Source organism: Protopterus annectens, chromosome 1.part1 (genome assembly GCF_019279795.1).
Source record: "Protopterus annectens isolate FY-2018-M chromosome 1.part1, PAN1.0, whole genome shotgun sequence".
NCBI classification, from domain to species: domain Eukaryota; kingdom Metazoa; phylum Chordata; order Ceratodontiformes; family Protopteridae; genus Protopterus; species Protopterus annectens.
This window is the reverse complement of record NC_056726.1, coordinates 809945958-809959950: the sequence shown is the minus strand read 5'-3', so window position 1 is coordinate 809959950 and position 13993 is coordinate 809945958. Positions and strand designations below refer to the sequence as shown.

Here is a 13993-nt window from a genome sequence, read left to right as displayed (position 1 = left end):
CTGCCCCAGTCAGTGTGTGTGTGCACACCATTGTGAGTGGCTACCTTGCCGTGGTACAGGGTTTGTCATAATGTAACATTGGTACTAAATGCAGTACGTATAAAACCTAAAACACCACCACGGAACTGATGCTTTTTAATGTCACTCCAAATGTACACAAATGAACATAAGACATGAAATGAAGTAAAATCCCCTTGTAAATTTTGTCAACGATAAGCGCTTTTGGTAATAGCCTTCATCAGATCGTAAAGATTAAAGTGGGGAACATTGAAAATAAAAAGAACCTTTAGCCAAACAAAAAGTTCACAAGGGGCCAACACCCTCTTTACTAATCAATCTGAGTGTAGCCAATAGAAGGCTAAGAAAAATACATACGCCTTCATTTTTGGCTAATGGTAGGTGGTCTATTCTTCAGTATTGGTCATAGCGGAACAACCGCATTAAGTCCCTGGTGGCTTATCCGCCTTCAAATGTATTATTCATTTGATTTAATTTCTCTCCATAGCATTGGTGATGTCTCCTAGTCTTGTTCCTACAAAAAATGTTCTCCAATACTTTAAATCTAAACCGATGGAAAGGGAACTGCATAATAAGGCTGTCCAGGCAATTTTTAACATCTTGATGGCGAATGTCATGGAGATGTCTCAAGACCGTATTTTTAAAAATGTGATCAGTTTTACCCAAATAATATGCGGGACATTCTGAGCAAGTGGCCAAATATACCACATGGGGAGTATTGCAGTCCGCTTGGCACAAGAAATTATGAAGAATTTTATTAATGGGCTGTATAAACAAATTGCTAGTGTCAATGCTGTCACAGGCTGAACATCTGCCATTACAGAAAGTTCCTTTCTTCATTCTAGTAGGGATGTCCTTTACACCATCTTTCATACACAATAATCGTTTTAAGTTTTTTGTTTTTGAAGGTGAAACTAGGTGTATCGCCTACAGTTTCACGTATTTTAATGTCTTGGGTCAGGATGGGCCAAAACCTCTTAATTATCCCACAAATTTGATGGCAGTCATTGGTGTAAGTTAAATTAACACTGGGAACATTTCTGGTGGCACTATGAATTGCTCTTCTGTTCGGAAAATCATCATTTCTGTGCAATAATGGAGCCCCTTTGCCTTTCCTTAGGTGGGCTAACTCATCCTTCCTCAAAGAGAGGGCTTTTTCTGAATAGCCCCGAATACTCGGGTTTCCTTGTAAAAATGAGATGACTTGTTCATAATCTGATTCATTTGTGCAGAGCCTTGATATTCTAGTGATTTCATTGTTCATGATATTTCTGGAAAGGTGCCTGAGATGCATACTGGTCCTATACAGGTAATTATTTTTCCATGTTTCTTTCTATGTATCTTGGTGCCAATCTCCTTATTCTCATTCAAGAAGAGTTACATCCAAGAAGTCTATATTGTCATCAGAATATTGTGCAGTGAACTTCAAATAAGTAGTGGTTGTATTCAGGTATGCTATAAAAGCAAGCAGTTCTTCTTGTCCATTCCAAATGAGTAGAATTTTGTCCACAAAACGTGGATAATATACTACTTTCTTAAACCATGGATTTGACTGTGCCAAGACTTTTTCTTTCTCCCATTCCACAAGCACCAAGTTGGAATAACTGTTAGCACATGGTGTTCCCATGGCCACTTCCCCAGCGTTGTCTATTGGCTGCACTCTGATTATTAAAGAGAGTGTTAGCCCCTTGTGAACTTTTTGATTGGCTAAAGGTTCTTTTTATTTTGAATGTTCCCCACTTTAATCTTTCCGATCTGATGAAGGTTATTAGCGAAAGCGCTTATCTTTGACAAAGTTTACAAGGGGATTTTACTTGGAGTGACATTAAAAAGCATCAGTTCCATGGTGGTGTTTTAGGTTTTATACGTATCTCATTTTACTTTTACCTCATACACCTTCAGTAGCTGCTGGCCTGTTTTGTATCTGTTGGTATTAAATGCAAGTCACTGTGTACCTTGGCATTTCAGGTCTTTTTTAATGGTCAAAGTGTAGTAACACTGCACACTGATTATTAAATGGTGCTCCATGGACTTGATAGGGAAGGGGCTCTGACCACAATGTGGTCACACTTGTATTCTCCTGGGTAGGGCCCCCAAATTGAAACTTGCTGGGGGCCCTCAAAATGCTAGTACTGGCCCTGATGGTCCTTCCCAAAAGGTTTTTGAAGTGTGCACATGTAAAACTTTTTCTTCAAATTCCAGCATCCCAAGTAAGATTGCTTGGTTGAATTGAGTGACTCCGAGGTCCTGGATAAATTTATTTTTTCTTAATCTGTGTATCAAAATAACATTTTTAGTGATTTGAATTGGAGGGTGTGTTGTTTTGGCTTGTTTTTTATTGCAATGTTTACTTTTATGGGTATGATCAGGTTATAGGAAATATTGAATGACTCAGATGTCATGTTTAAATATGCCTAAGCTGTGTAGCAGGAAATGTAAGCAATGTTTTGATTTGGAGGGTGCATTTCATTTTGCTGACAGTTCATTTGCATGTTTTTTTTTTTTATAAACCTATTCAGGTTATCAAACACCAATGGAATTATCACTTTCCCTGCCAAAGATGGATGAGAACCTTACTGTTGTAAAAAAAGAAGAACCAGAACAGCAAGCAGCTGGCCCAAACAGTAAGTACATGGTCAGAAACTGCGTACCACAGAAATGATTCCCTTTTTCAGTTACAAGTACTAATTACAGCAGTGCAGTAGTAGACTGTGTAGCAAAGTGCGTAGTTCTAAGTTTGAGGTAGTTAATGCCATGGATTAGACTGCTGCTAGAATTGTGTATTACATACTGTGCAATGAAACCATCATCACAGAAGTAAGAAGGTAGTTTTTGCAAAGTTCAGTGACTTTTTTCCCCCAATGCTTTTAACCTTACCTTTGCACTGCAGCATGTAGTACATAAACTGTAGAACAGCACCTCTACCTGTTAGGATGCATTTTGGGCTGCCCCACCTTTTTTAAATTAGAAACACGCAGTTTTACATAACTTTAACCTTAGTAATGTTGGTGTAGGAAAAACATGTGCTGCGCCCATAGAATTGCGCCAAACATGTGCCAAAGTGCCACTTTATACTGAGAATGCATTATATGCTGTCCTAAGGTACCGTCACATTAGGAAAGACTAAATTTATTTGGATTGTGGTTTATGGTTCATAATGGTTACTCCTGTGAAGCAAGATAAAATGTGTATATGTATAGACTTTCAAGATCTTAAAAACTATAAAGATTAACAACATGTACTTTATACAGTTATAAGGAAGTGGTTTCTGCCATACTGGGAGGAAAATATTTCTCTGTTTTTTTAATCCGGAACCTTTTCTTTAGCTAATGCAATATACATGATTTTTCAGACGTTCATCTGGTGTCTTGTCTGCACCTGAAGTGTGTATAGCAGTTCTAAAAGATTAAAGGTTTGAAGGTGTTTACAGATATGATATCAGACTAATGAAGAAAGTAAGACATTGAGTTAGTACAGCCTCATACATGACCAACATTTAAAGCTGAGTTAAAGATAATGGGGGCTGTTTATTTCTAACTTAATCTGTGATTTGGAGCAATTATAAATGTGCCTCATCCTCCAGAGGGTAAACAAGCTGGCACAAGGTTAGGCTGATTGGGTCACTGGGAATGTAACAATCTTTCAAATAGGCTTGCATTGAACACTACAATCCGAATACACTACAGTTTCTTGTGTGGCAGTATCTTAGAGTCTGTTGGGTAGACTGACTTCTACACTGAGGTTTAGGGTTGTTGCTGATCTTCTAGGTGTGCTGAGTTGTTTGATTCCACCCCCTCCCCCAAAATAAGAGTTGAGCAGTGATTATTGGTATTTTATAGCCTTCTAGAAAAGATATGTCTATGTCAGGCTTGCTAGACTCCATTCAGTATGCTTTTCCTTCACTGTATCTGCCCTGTCTGGAGGGCAGTCTACAAGGCTTTACCTGAATCAGTTTTTTAGATAAGCTTGAAAAGATTTTTTAGTTGGATTTGTATTAAAAAAAAAAAAAAAAAAGTGAAAGATGTGGGTACACCAATAAGACGACCAACAGTGTTTGTAGATAATGAGAAGTTACACTGCCACTAATGTTAACATACTAAAATGTTTATTGTCCACTGTTCTTAAACAAAGCAAAAAGTTAAGCGCTTTCGTCCCTATTACATTCGGGACTTCATCAGATCTAATGCTATTGGTTAGATCGCAATTTAGCATTATCCACTCCCATTTTACAACTCATGCTTATCTTAAAGCTATAGTAGCATGCACATATAAAATATTAAAGGTTAATAGTCTGAATGCTATTCGTTTAATGAAGTAAAACTATCACTAAAACTTGTATTAAATGTCTGCAGTTCTTCTTTTTAATTTACTAGCCAGGAAATAGTGTTAAGTCCTGGTGCATTAGATGCATCAGTCCTTAATTGCCATATCTTTATGGATTAAATGTTTTTTCCATTCTCTTCCATGTTTAATGCCATTCACATTTTCCAAAATTAAAAATTTAAATCTTACAAAATTCTGACAAGTTAGTAAATATTTAACTAAAGCCCTTTTACTGTCTTTTTACTTTTATACTGTAATTGTGTTGATAAAAGTGGAAAATGCATTATATAAAATATTTTCCCAGTATGAAACACTCTCTGCATGCACAGCACCTAGCTAAGTAAACCACCTTGTCAGTTTTGCAATTGTATCTGCCAGCTACTCTGCATTTTTAAATTGTATCCCGGATACCCCTATTTTCACCAGTGTCTATATGTGAACATTGTCTACAACTGTGACATCTAACTGTGGTAAGTAGAATTACCATTGTTCAAAAACATAGTTTCTAGAATTTTCTTAGTATTTTTATTTTTATAAATAAAATCAGGGGGATTTGAAAAGTTTACCTGTGTGATCGTGAAAATCTACTGCCAATCATTAGCAGACAGGATTTCCGCTGTAGTGACCACTAACTGGGAAAAGCTGAAAGACCAACAACAACTTGTGATACATCAATGCTGTTCCTTCACTTTGTCTGCCATGTCTGAGGGGGCAGTGGACAAGGTTTTACCTGAATCGGTCTTATTTTAGGTAAGCTTGAAAAAGATTTTTAGTTGGATTTGCAGGCATCAGGCAGAGGTGTGGTATGGCTTTTGATAAGATTTGGATTTGAAGAGCGGGATGAGTTTGAAGAGAATATGTTCACTAGCAGTGAATGGTAAAAGAATATGAAATGTCTCTGCATTTGTTGGCAAATGAGAAACCTAACAGTTGATTTAGACGTTTTTTATAAAGAGCATGCAAAAAAGAGCAACGGTTAGATTTACTCTATAAAGCGCATAAAGTGCTGAATGATGGAGTAAATATTAGCATTCCTATAAATAACTGTAAAATGCTAAGTCCTCTTTTATAGACAAATACGTTTTAACTTTGGACCGTATGTAACAGATTTTAAAATGTTAGCTGCTACAGAATACATGGTCTGAAAAAAAAAAAACATGCATATTATACTAAACAAATGAAACTGTAATGCAAGTTACATTTTAAGAAAGAGGAGGAGAGAAGACCATCTGTATAAGATGGTCTAATCCTTCTGTACTAGCAAATCCTGTAGTCTTTAAAAAAATAGTTTAAGGGAAGTGAACTGACTTTTTGTTTCTGATAGCAGCCAATGAAAGAAGAGAGGAGACCTTTTCGAATTTACAGAAGGGGGTGGACAGATAGAACACCCATCCCATTACCTTTCCCTCTCTAGGTGTTTGCTCGCGATACCTTGGTTCCTTTGCCAGTTTTCTCCAATAAATTCCAGCCCCCTCTTGCCTGTTGTCTGCATCCCTAATTGCAGTCATCCCTATCCACAAAATCTCCTTTCTCCAGTCATGTGTTGGTTTAGTGTTTAGAATACTTGCTACTTTATGAATATAATGTCCTGTATGATTATGGTTATCTTTCGTAAAGGTTTGAATCCAAAATCAAAGGCTCTCCTTGTTTCTTGAGCTTCCCCCCATTTCATCATCTGTTTCCACTTTGAATTGTAGTTTTCTGCTTGTGATGTGTATAGGAGCCTTAACTGCATTGCTCTGAAATACCCCTTCAAATCGGGTCATTCCAATCCACCCTGTTCTTTTGGAAGAATAAGCTTATCCCACGAGTCTTGCTGCCTTCCCCTCCCAGATAAAACTCCTTCAGCTCTTTAATTGCTGTCAACAACTTCTCATCTGATTGATTACAAATATGCCTGACCTGTGCATAAGACTAAAGATCCTAAAAGTATTTTAACTGCTTGTATCTTAATATCAATATCTATATAACAGAGCTTCTGTTTTCTCAGTTTTTGTATTATCTTTTGTTTAGTGTCTTCCCACATATCCCTAGCTGCCACACCAGAATCATTTTTATTCCAAACTCCTAATACTTTATCCTGTCCCCATAAGTAGGGATCATGCAGAACTAATTCATATATGGGTACATAATTTACTGCTATTGCCTTTCTTTTGGCTTCATTAATTTTGTATTGCAAAAAGATTTGAAACTCTCTCCGTATGTTCCTTTCTGGTTTTGTCAGGTATAAAATGTCATCTGCAAATAGACTGTTTGTTTTTCTTGACTACCACACCAATTATATCCTTGAATTTCTGAATCCCTTATTTTCTTTGCCAGTGGTTCTAAATGTAATGCAAATAACAAAGGGGAGAGAGGACACCCCTGCCTGGTTTCTCTGCTCAAGCAGAAATTATCAGAGAAAACCCCACACACTTTTATTTTCGCCTCCTTCTATATCCTCCTAATAATTTTATCAGGGAATGCAAGTGCTTCCATTGCCCTGCTCATAAACTCCCATCTTACTCTGTCAGTTGCTTTCTCTGTATCAAGACCTGCCAACAAAAGTGGTATTTTCTTACATTCTACTTCCGTTTGGATCGTCAGTGTTCTGTTGATGTTGTCAAATGTTTGTCTGCCCTCCACAAAATCACATTGATACATATCTATTAGTTTTGGCATCACGTTTGCCATTGTCTAGCCATTATAAATTCTTCACCTAACACTTCACCTAACTTAAGTAACTGTACTAAGCCAACCAATCATAGTACTGTACCCACTTAGGACTGCTAATCTACTGCTCATCCCATCTCTCCAGGAGTTAGGGAAAACTACCCTAGTAATGTTGAACTCTCCATAAGCAACTAAAACCAGGAGAAGACGTATTGTAAATCAATTTATCCTTCTCAGCTAAAACCAGGCGAAGACATATAGTGAATCAATTTATTATCCTTCTCAACTATAGTGAGCATCATCTGCTCTTTTGGAGTCTTATTCTATGTCTTTCTGCTTTTACTCTGATAGTAAATCTGTCACAGGAATTCTAAACTTAGGAATATTTTCTAAAATTTAATATTATATTGTAGAGAATGAATGTATCCTATCTGTTAGTTAATATGCATGTCAAACGTTTTTTTCTATGGAAATTGTATGTCAAAAGTCTGTCCTTAAAACTATGTTTTGTAAAAAAAAATTGTTCTGTTAGAGCTTTTCTTTCCAGGCCTCCACTAAAAATAGAATTGTAATCCAGATGGACTCTCCCGGTCAACAAATGTAAATAAATAAATATGCACACTTTTATAATCTTGATTTAACATTGAAATAGGCCTGTATGAACCTGGATCGGATGGATCTTTACCAAAGCTGTGTTATCTTTGGTTTCGCAATGTTTCTGTAATCTGTTATCCTGGCCTTGCCTACTCTAAAGATTCACTTTTTGGCCATCTTTGCCCGCCCTTGGAGCCCCCTTTCTGCTCTACCTCAAATGAAAGCTTTTAAAAAGGTGTTTATATCCATACACCTAGAAAACTGGTGTTTCCTGATTGGGATCTCTAATTTTTATATTGGAGAGAAACACATCATGTTCCATTTGAACCTGCTCACAAGGCTGATTTCCATTTTTTTCTTGGAAAGCAGTGTTTACTTATTACTCGGAGTACTACAAGTAGATGAGTATCTGAGTTACAAGCTCTTATGGTGATGCAACCTTATTTTTCGCAAGAATCTGATAACATTGAGAATCAGTCCTTTCATGCCTAAAGTGGTTTCATAGTTTAAACTGAGCCAGGCAATTAATCTCCCTTCTCTCTTTCCGGAATCAAAAACTGAGGGAGAATTCTGCACACAGGCCACTCTGGTGCTACAGTGACAGAACAAAGGAAAGTCAGTATTTCTAATCCACTAGTTCTTGTAAAGGTAAGAAAAAGGGCAGTAACTTTCCAAATGGTTGTCTTAGGCTATTTCTTTTTGTTATAAGATACTTTCAGGGAAAGTCAGGACCCACTCTACCAGAGCTCTTGACTATTTCCCTTTTAGAAAAGGGGTAGACTCCAGTATTCTAGAGGCAACAACTTGGTCTTCCCTGCACACATTTACCAAGATTACAAACTGGATTCTTTCTAGGGCCAAAGTAGTCTTTGCTAGGGCTAACTTCCAAGGGAAATCTAAACTTTGACCCTTCTCCTTCCTCCCTTTCAGGCACAGTAATCTAATGATGAGCATAGTATTGTTGAGTAAATACCGTAACAGTATATATCAAAATAGATCACTGTTGCAGTATTAATACACTCCCTCGTCCTTTGTTTTTGTTGCCAGAATGCTTTGTTTTGTTGTTCCCTTTTTTCTCCTAAGCATATTCCTAGCTGTCAAGGCTTTAACCTCCCTTCTTCCAGGGCAAGAAAGCTCTGACGTTTTGGCACCCTAACACTGGTCCTTGTACCACTGTCCAAGCCCTACAGTGGTTAAGAAACATGTAAAGTGACATTAAGCTTTTGGAAGCTAATGAGATGTCTAGTCTTTGGCAGGATGCATCCAATATAACTTAGGCTAGTGTAACTATGATCTATTTAGATAATCAACTGTTACTTGCACAGCTGAACTGTCTGAAGGCTGCAACCATAGTGATGCTGAATATTGCGGTGTAAATTCACACTGTGGCTCTGATGCTTCCAGTGCTATGCATCTCCTTGGTGTCAACAAATTAAATGCCATCACTGTTTTAGGTTGTGCTCTTGGCATCGGTGCCAGATGTTGGATTTTTTGTTCCAGCTTTGATATTGGCCTTGTTACGGTCTGCAGTTAGTCTGACTTTCCCAGCTCCAAGGTTTTCTATGCCAGTTCCCACCCTGTTGGTGCAGCTCTCTGCATTGGTAGCCATCTGATATAATTGTGGCATTTTCCATAGGCTGTTCATGGTCCTGCTCATGGCAACACTTGTCTGCTGGAATAGCCTGTTCATTAGTCCTTGGACTTATAACATGTTAAACTTATTAGAAACTCTAACCATCCAACCCAATACCATATTCATGGGTGATTTTAATTACCCCACTATTAATTACCCCACTATTAACTGGGAATTCTACACGACATAAAACGTACATGCACAGAGATTCCTGGAATTTGTAAACACAAACAACCTGGACCAGATAGTCAGTACACCAACCAGAGCTGCAACCATACAGGATCTGGTCCTTGGTAATATGGGGGAGTGCTGCACACCCCCTACTGTAATGCCTTCCCTGGTAAGGTCAGACCACAAAATGGTTTCCTTTGAAGTAAAAAATAAAACTTGCACCCCCAGCTAAACCGGGAATATTCTAAGGCTAACCTCCTGCTATTAACTTGCAACCTCAAAGGCAATACACAATTTTGTGCAGAGCTCATTGTAAATGGAGCCACCTATATTGAGCCAGAAGCTATAGCAAACCTCCTGGCTGATACATTCAGCTCCAACTTTACTCTTCTCTCCCCTTCCCCCTCAACCTTCCCTCAGGAAATATCAAATATAACTCCCCCCTACTATCACTAAGGAAACAGGTCCTTAATGCTCTCTCTTAAGACCAACAACACTGCATTAATGGGCCCAGACAGTATCCCAGGATGCCTTCTAAATAGTATGAAACCCGACCTGTCAGGGCTTCTAGAATTACTGTAGCCTCCAAACAGGCTTCGTGCCTCATGAATGGAGAAAGGCAACAGTCATTCTCTGCACAAAGATGGGCCATCTACACACCCTGAAAACTACAGACCCCTAAGTCTCACTAGTCTTGCACGTTAAAGCCATGGAAAGAATCATCATAGAGATGATCAATAGAGATATAGTAAACCTCCAGACACTGGACTCAACCCAGTTTGGTTTCATAAAGGGCAAATCATGCCTATTCATCCTGGTGGACTTCTTTGAGAAGGTCACTAAAGCAGTGGATGAGGCAAAAATCATTCACACTGCCTACTTAGACGTGGCCAAAGCATTTGACACAGTACCCTACTTGGCATTGTTGACAAACTCAAGAGGGTGGGTACAAACCTGTATGTCACCCAGTGGATAGCCAAGTGGCTCATGGACAGGACCCAAGAAGTTAGAAATGGGGAGTCTATCTCTACAAAGAGGCCAGTTACAAGTGGAGTCCCTCGGGGATCTGTCTTTGGATTGCTTCTATTTTGGCATTTACTTCTCAGAATGTCAGTGGTCTATGGCTGACTAAATTTGCTGATGATTTCAAATTAGGAGTTTTCATTGAATCTCACACTGACACAGATGTTCTCTAGGAGGGGCTGACACAGACAGACAATTGGTGTCAGTCATGGACTAAAACTAAATGCATAATAGTATCCTTTGGGAAGTCATCCATCCCTGGTAACTATCATATTGACAACACATCTCTTAGAGTTGACCCAGTGGTCAGGAACTTAGGGACACACACAGATGGTAATCTAGCCTTTGATCATCATGTGCCTACAGTGGTAAGGAAATCATTCTATGTTGCACAACTTCTAAACAAAGGTGTGCCATCTAAGTCCAAGGAAGTCATTGTTCCACTGTATTCGGCATTCATCAGACCTGTTAATTGAGTACAATGCCCCTTTGGTATGTACCTAACTGGGCATATCCAACAACTGGAACGTCCACAGAGGTCCCTCACTAAAAGAATACAAGGCATAAGTAATATGCCCTATGCAGACTGCCTCAAGGCCTTATCCGTATATTCTGTCTCCTACAGGCTTTTGAGGGGAGATCTATGCCTGGCATACAGGGCATTGTCAGACCCCACTCTGATGGACCTTCTGCATATCCACAAAACAAACAGTACCAGAATTACCCTTTCTAAAGACTTAAACCTTGCCTGTGATATAAATAGGACCTGCTGGAGAGATAGGTATGTATCCAAGAGACTTACCCCGTCTCTGGAACAGGCTCCCCATCCATGTCAAGCAGAGTTCCTCCCTGATCCAATTCAAGTGCAACTTGGACAATTGGATGGGAAACCAAAAATTCATCCCTGGTTTAGCACCTATGTCTCTGATGCAAACAGGTAACCTGTAAAAGGTTAATCTCCCAGGCCCATGCTTACACTTATCAAGGGTATCAAAACTCGTCCGAGATTTGGGATACATGGGTAGGCTTAAAAAGGCACTTGTGGTCGTTGGCCTCGTAAACACCTGTGAACCTATGTTGTGTAGCAGTTCATAAATTGCTGAGGGGTTGCAGTCTGTTTAAAAATGGCATCTACATCAAGGAAGGCCCCCCCCCTCCCCAGAAACCTAGTGGTGGTTCATTGTAAAAAAGCACCCTTCCAGAGGCTCAGTGCCGATGTATATAATGAGAGAGGTGGACTGCACCATGGCTGTACCCTCCGACATTGATTCCAAGTTTGGGGAATATCCTGGAACTTGTTTGCATTGGAGGAGTAACCCACTGCTTTCATCCAGAGGCTGCAGAAAATGTGTAGGTCTGTTAAGAAATGCTCCTAAGTGTTATCTCCTTTGGTTGATGTTCACAAAGATGCCCATAAAGCAGCTTAGGAAGACTCCAGTACAGTGGCCCAAGTCCCTGAAAATGGCAAATGTCTCCTCTCCAGTTTCTGAGGTAGTGGAGCTTTGCTCTTGAGACTCGAAAGCGTGATACAGGGTTCTTAAGAGCAACCCTTAAAAAGTGCAACTCAGTAGAGGCAAGCTGTTTATCCCACCCTCTTAAGGAACCCACAGTGGTAGACAGGAAAGTGAAGCTTTTGTACAGGTCTTCAACCCCCCCCACCCCATTTTGCTAAACATGCACTGAGTTGTGGTACACCTAGCGTATTGAGTATAACCTTACTAGTGAGATTCACCATATGATTGAAGGGTTGCTGGATGGGCCTATCTAGCTATAAATTTAATTATTTATTTTTTGTTTACTGTGAGTGTCTGACTGGGCCTAAAAAATAGCCATATGCATCGGAAGCTGTTGAAGACTTGGGGGGGGGGGGGCACTTATTTTTTTTTTTTTTATAAATATTTACTGCCACAATATAGGTTCACTTGGAGGACATTTTAAGCGTAGCCAATTCCCTTTTGGTGCTTGAATTAACATTTTGTGATTGGTCTTACCTATCCCATGGCTGATAATTGTATATTAGCCCTAGTGCGAATAACTGTGATCATACCTTAGATAATTTGAGGGGACCCTTGTAAGGGATGAAGGATTTAGGAACTGCCTCTATCCATTAGTGACATGAGGGGCAATCCTGGAGCACATTGTCTATTACCCATCCTTAGATCCAAGTTGCATTTGAATATGGATGGATGAACTTTGTTTTATTTGTACGGATAGTCTGTTCTGGAACAGTGGTAACCTCTGTGATATATAGCCATCTCTCCACAACATTCAGTTTAGATACCTGGACTGAGTATTTCTAATGCCATTTGACTTGCTGATGTTCAGTAGGTCCATCTGTATTAGGTCGGAGAATGCCTTGTATGCTAGACATGTCACCTCTAAGCACTCTGGAGGATACTGAGTATAGTAATAAATCTTTGAAGTGGTCCATGCAAGACCTGTTGTTTAGGACTTGTATCCTTTTAGTAAGGTAGCTCTGAAGGTATTCCAATTGTTGCATGGGGCTGGACAGATGCATGCCAAAGTGGGCATTATACAGAATGATTGACCTAATGAGAGCTTTGTAAAGGGAGACAACAGCATCTCTAGATTTAGTCACAATCAATTTTTTTATAAGCTGTGCAATATAGAAAGGCTTTCTTATCATTCTGGGCACATGCTGGTCAAAAGTTAGGTCACTGTACACACAAGTTCCTAAATGCCAAACAATTGGGACAGTTCTCAGAGGGCATTGTCATGATTTTTGACACCAGTTATTGTTTGAGACCAACCTTCCTGCATGAATGTTAAGCCATTTGGGGATTCAACAACTGCTCCTAGCTTGCAGTCATCTCAAACTTAGCCAGCCAAAGCCCTTTCATATTTCCTTTTACTTTTGAGGTGTATATACCTAACAGAAAAATTCTCAGCACCGAACCCTGGGGGACTCCATTGGTGATTGGTCTCTTCCCCTATTTTGATGATCTGCATCCTGTGAGCAAATTGGCAATCCAGCTAGTGATGCAAGTGTTTTGCTCCTACATTATTCATATTTTGTACTACACCTGAGTTAGGGGATTGTGTCAAAAGGCTTGGCCAGGTCAAGGTAATGTGCGAACTGTTTTAACTTCATCCATTGCTTTGGTAACAAGAGTAAAGCATAACATTTGCCCATGATTTTGAGCCTTTCACACTTTCTGGGCTGTTTTCAAACACATTTTCAGGGCCATGCATACATGTATGCATTATTTGATTCACTTTCCTGATTGGTGCTGTATTATACAAGGAATATAATTTAATACAGTTAGAATGTGTTTTAAATGTGTAGTTCTGAACAGTCTTCTAGTAAGCAGTGAAACAAAATGTATGAACCAATAATGACAAAACTGTCAATTTCAGAAAATTTCAACCATAAAAGGCCACTCAAACTTCTGTCATTACAACCCACCAATATCAGTAAATATGCAAATTCTCTGCAGAAGTAAGTCATCTAAATAATTCCACATTAAAGGGATCTGTAACTAATAGAGGTTGCTGCTAGGAAACATCTTTGTATTTCATTGCTTCTTCTACAGATAAAGTGTCTGTTGCCCTTGAAGA

The 13993-nt window shown here is 39.1% G+C and overlaps 1 protein-coding gene across 7 annotated transcripts in view; it reads left to right on the top strand.

Annotated features, from left to right (window-relative positions):
* LOC122807326 (zinc finger protein 501-like) overlaps window positions 1–13993 on the top strand; it is a 160350-nt gene that overhangs the window by 121202 nt on the left and 25155 nt on the right. For all 7 annotated transcript variants that reach the window (XM_044078429.1, XM_044078433.1, XM_044078432.1 and 4 more), the window contains one exon: window positions 2538–2642. In XM_044078429.1, the coding sequence (XP_043934364.1) occupies window positions 2538–2642 (105 nt within the window). The remainder of the gene's footprint in view (window positions 1–2537; window positions 2643–13993) is intronic.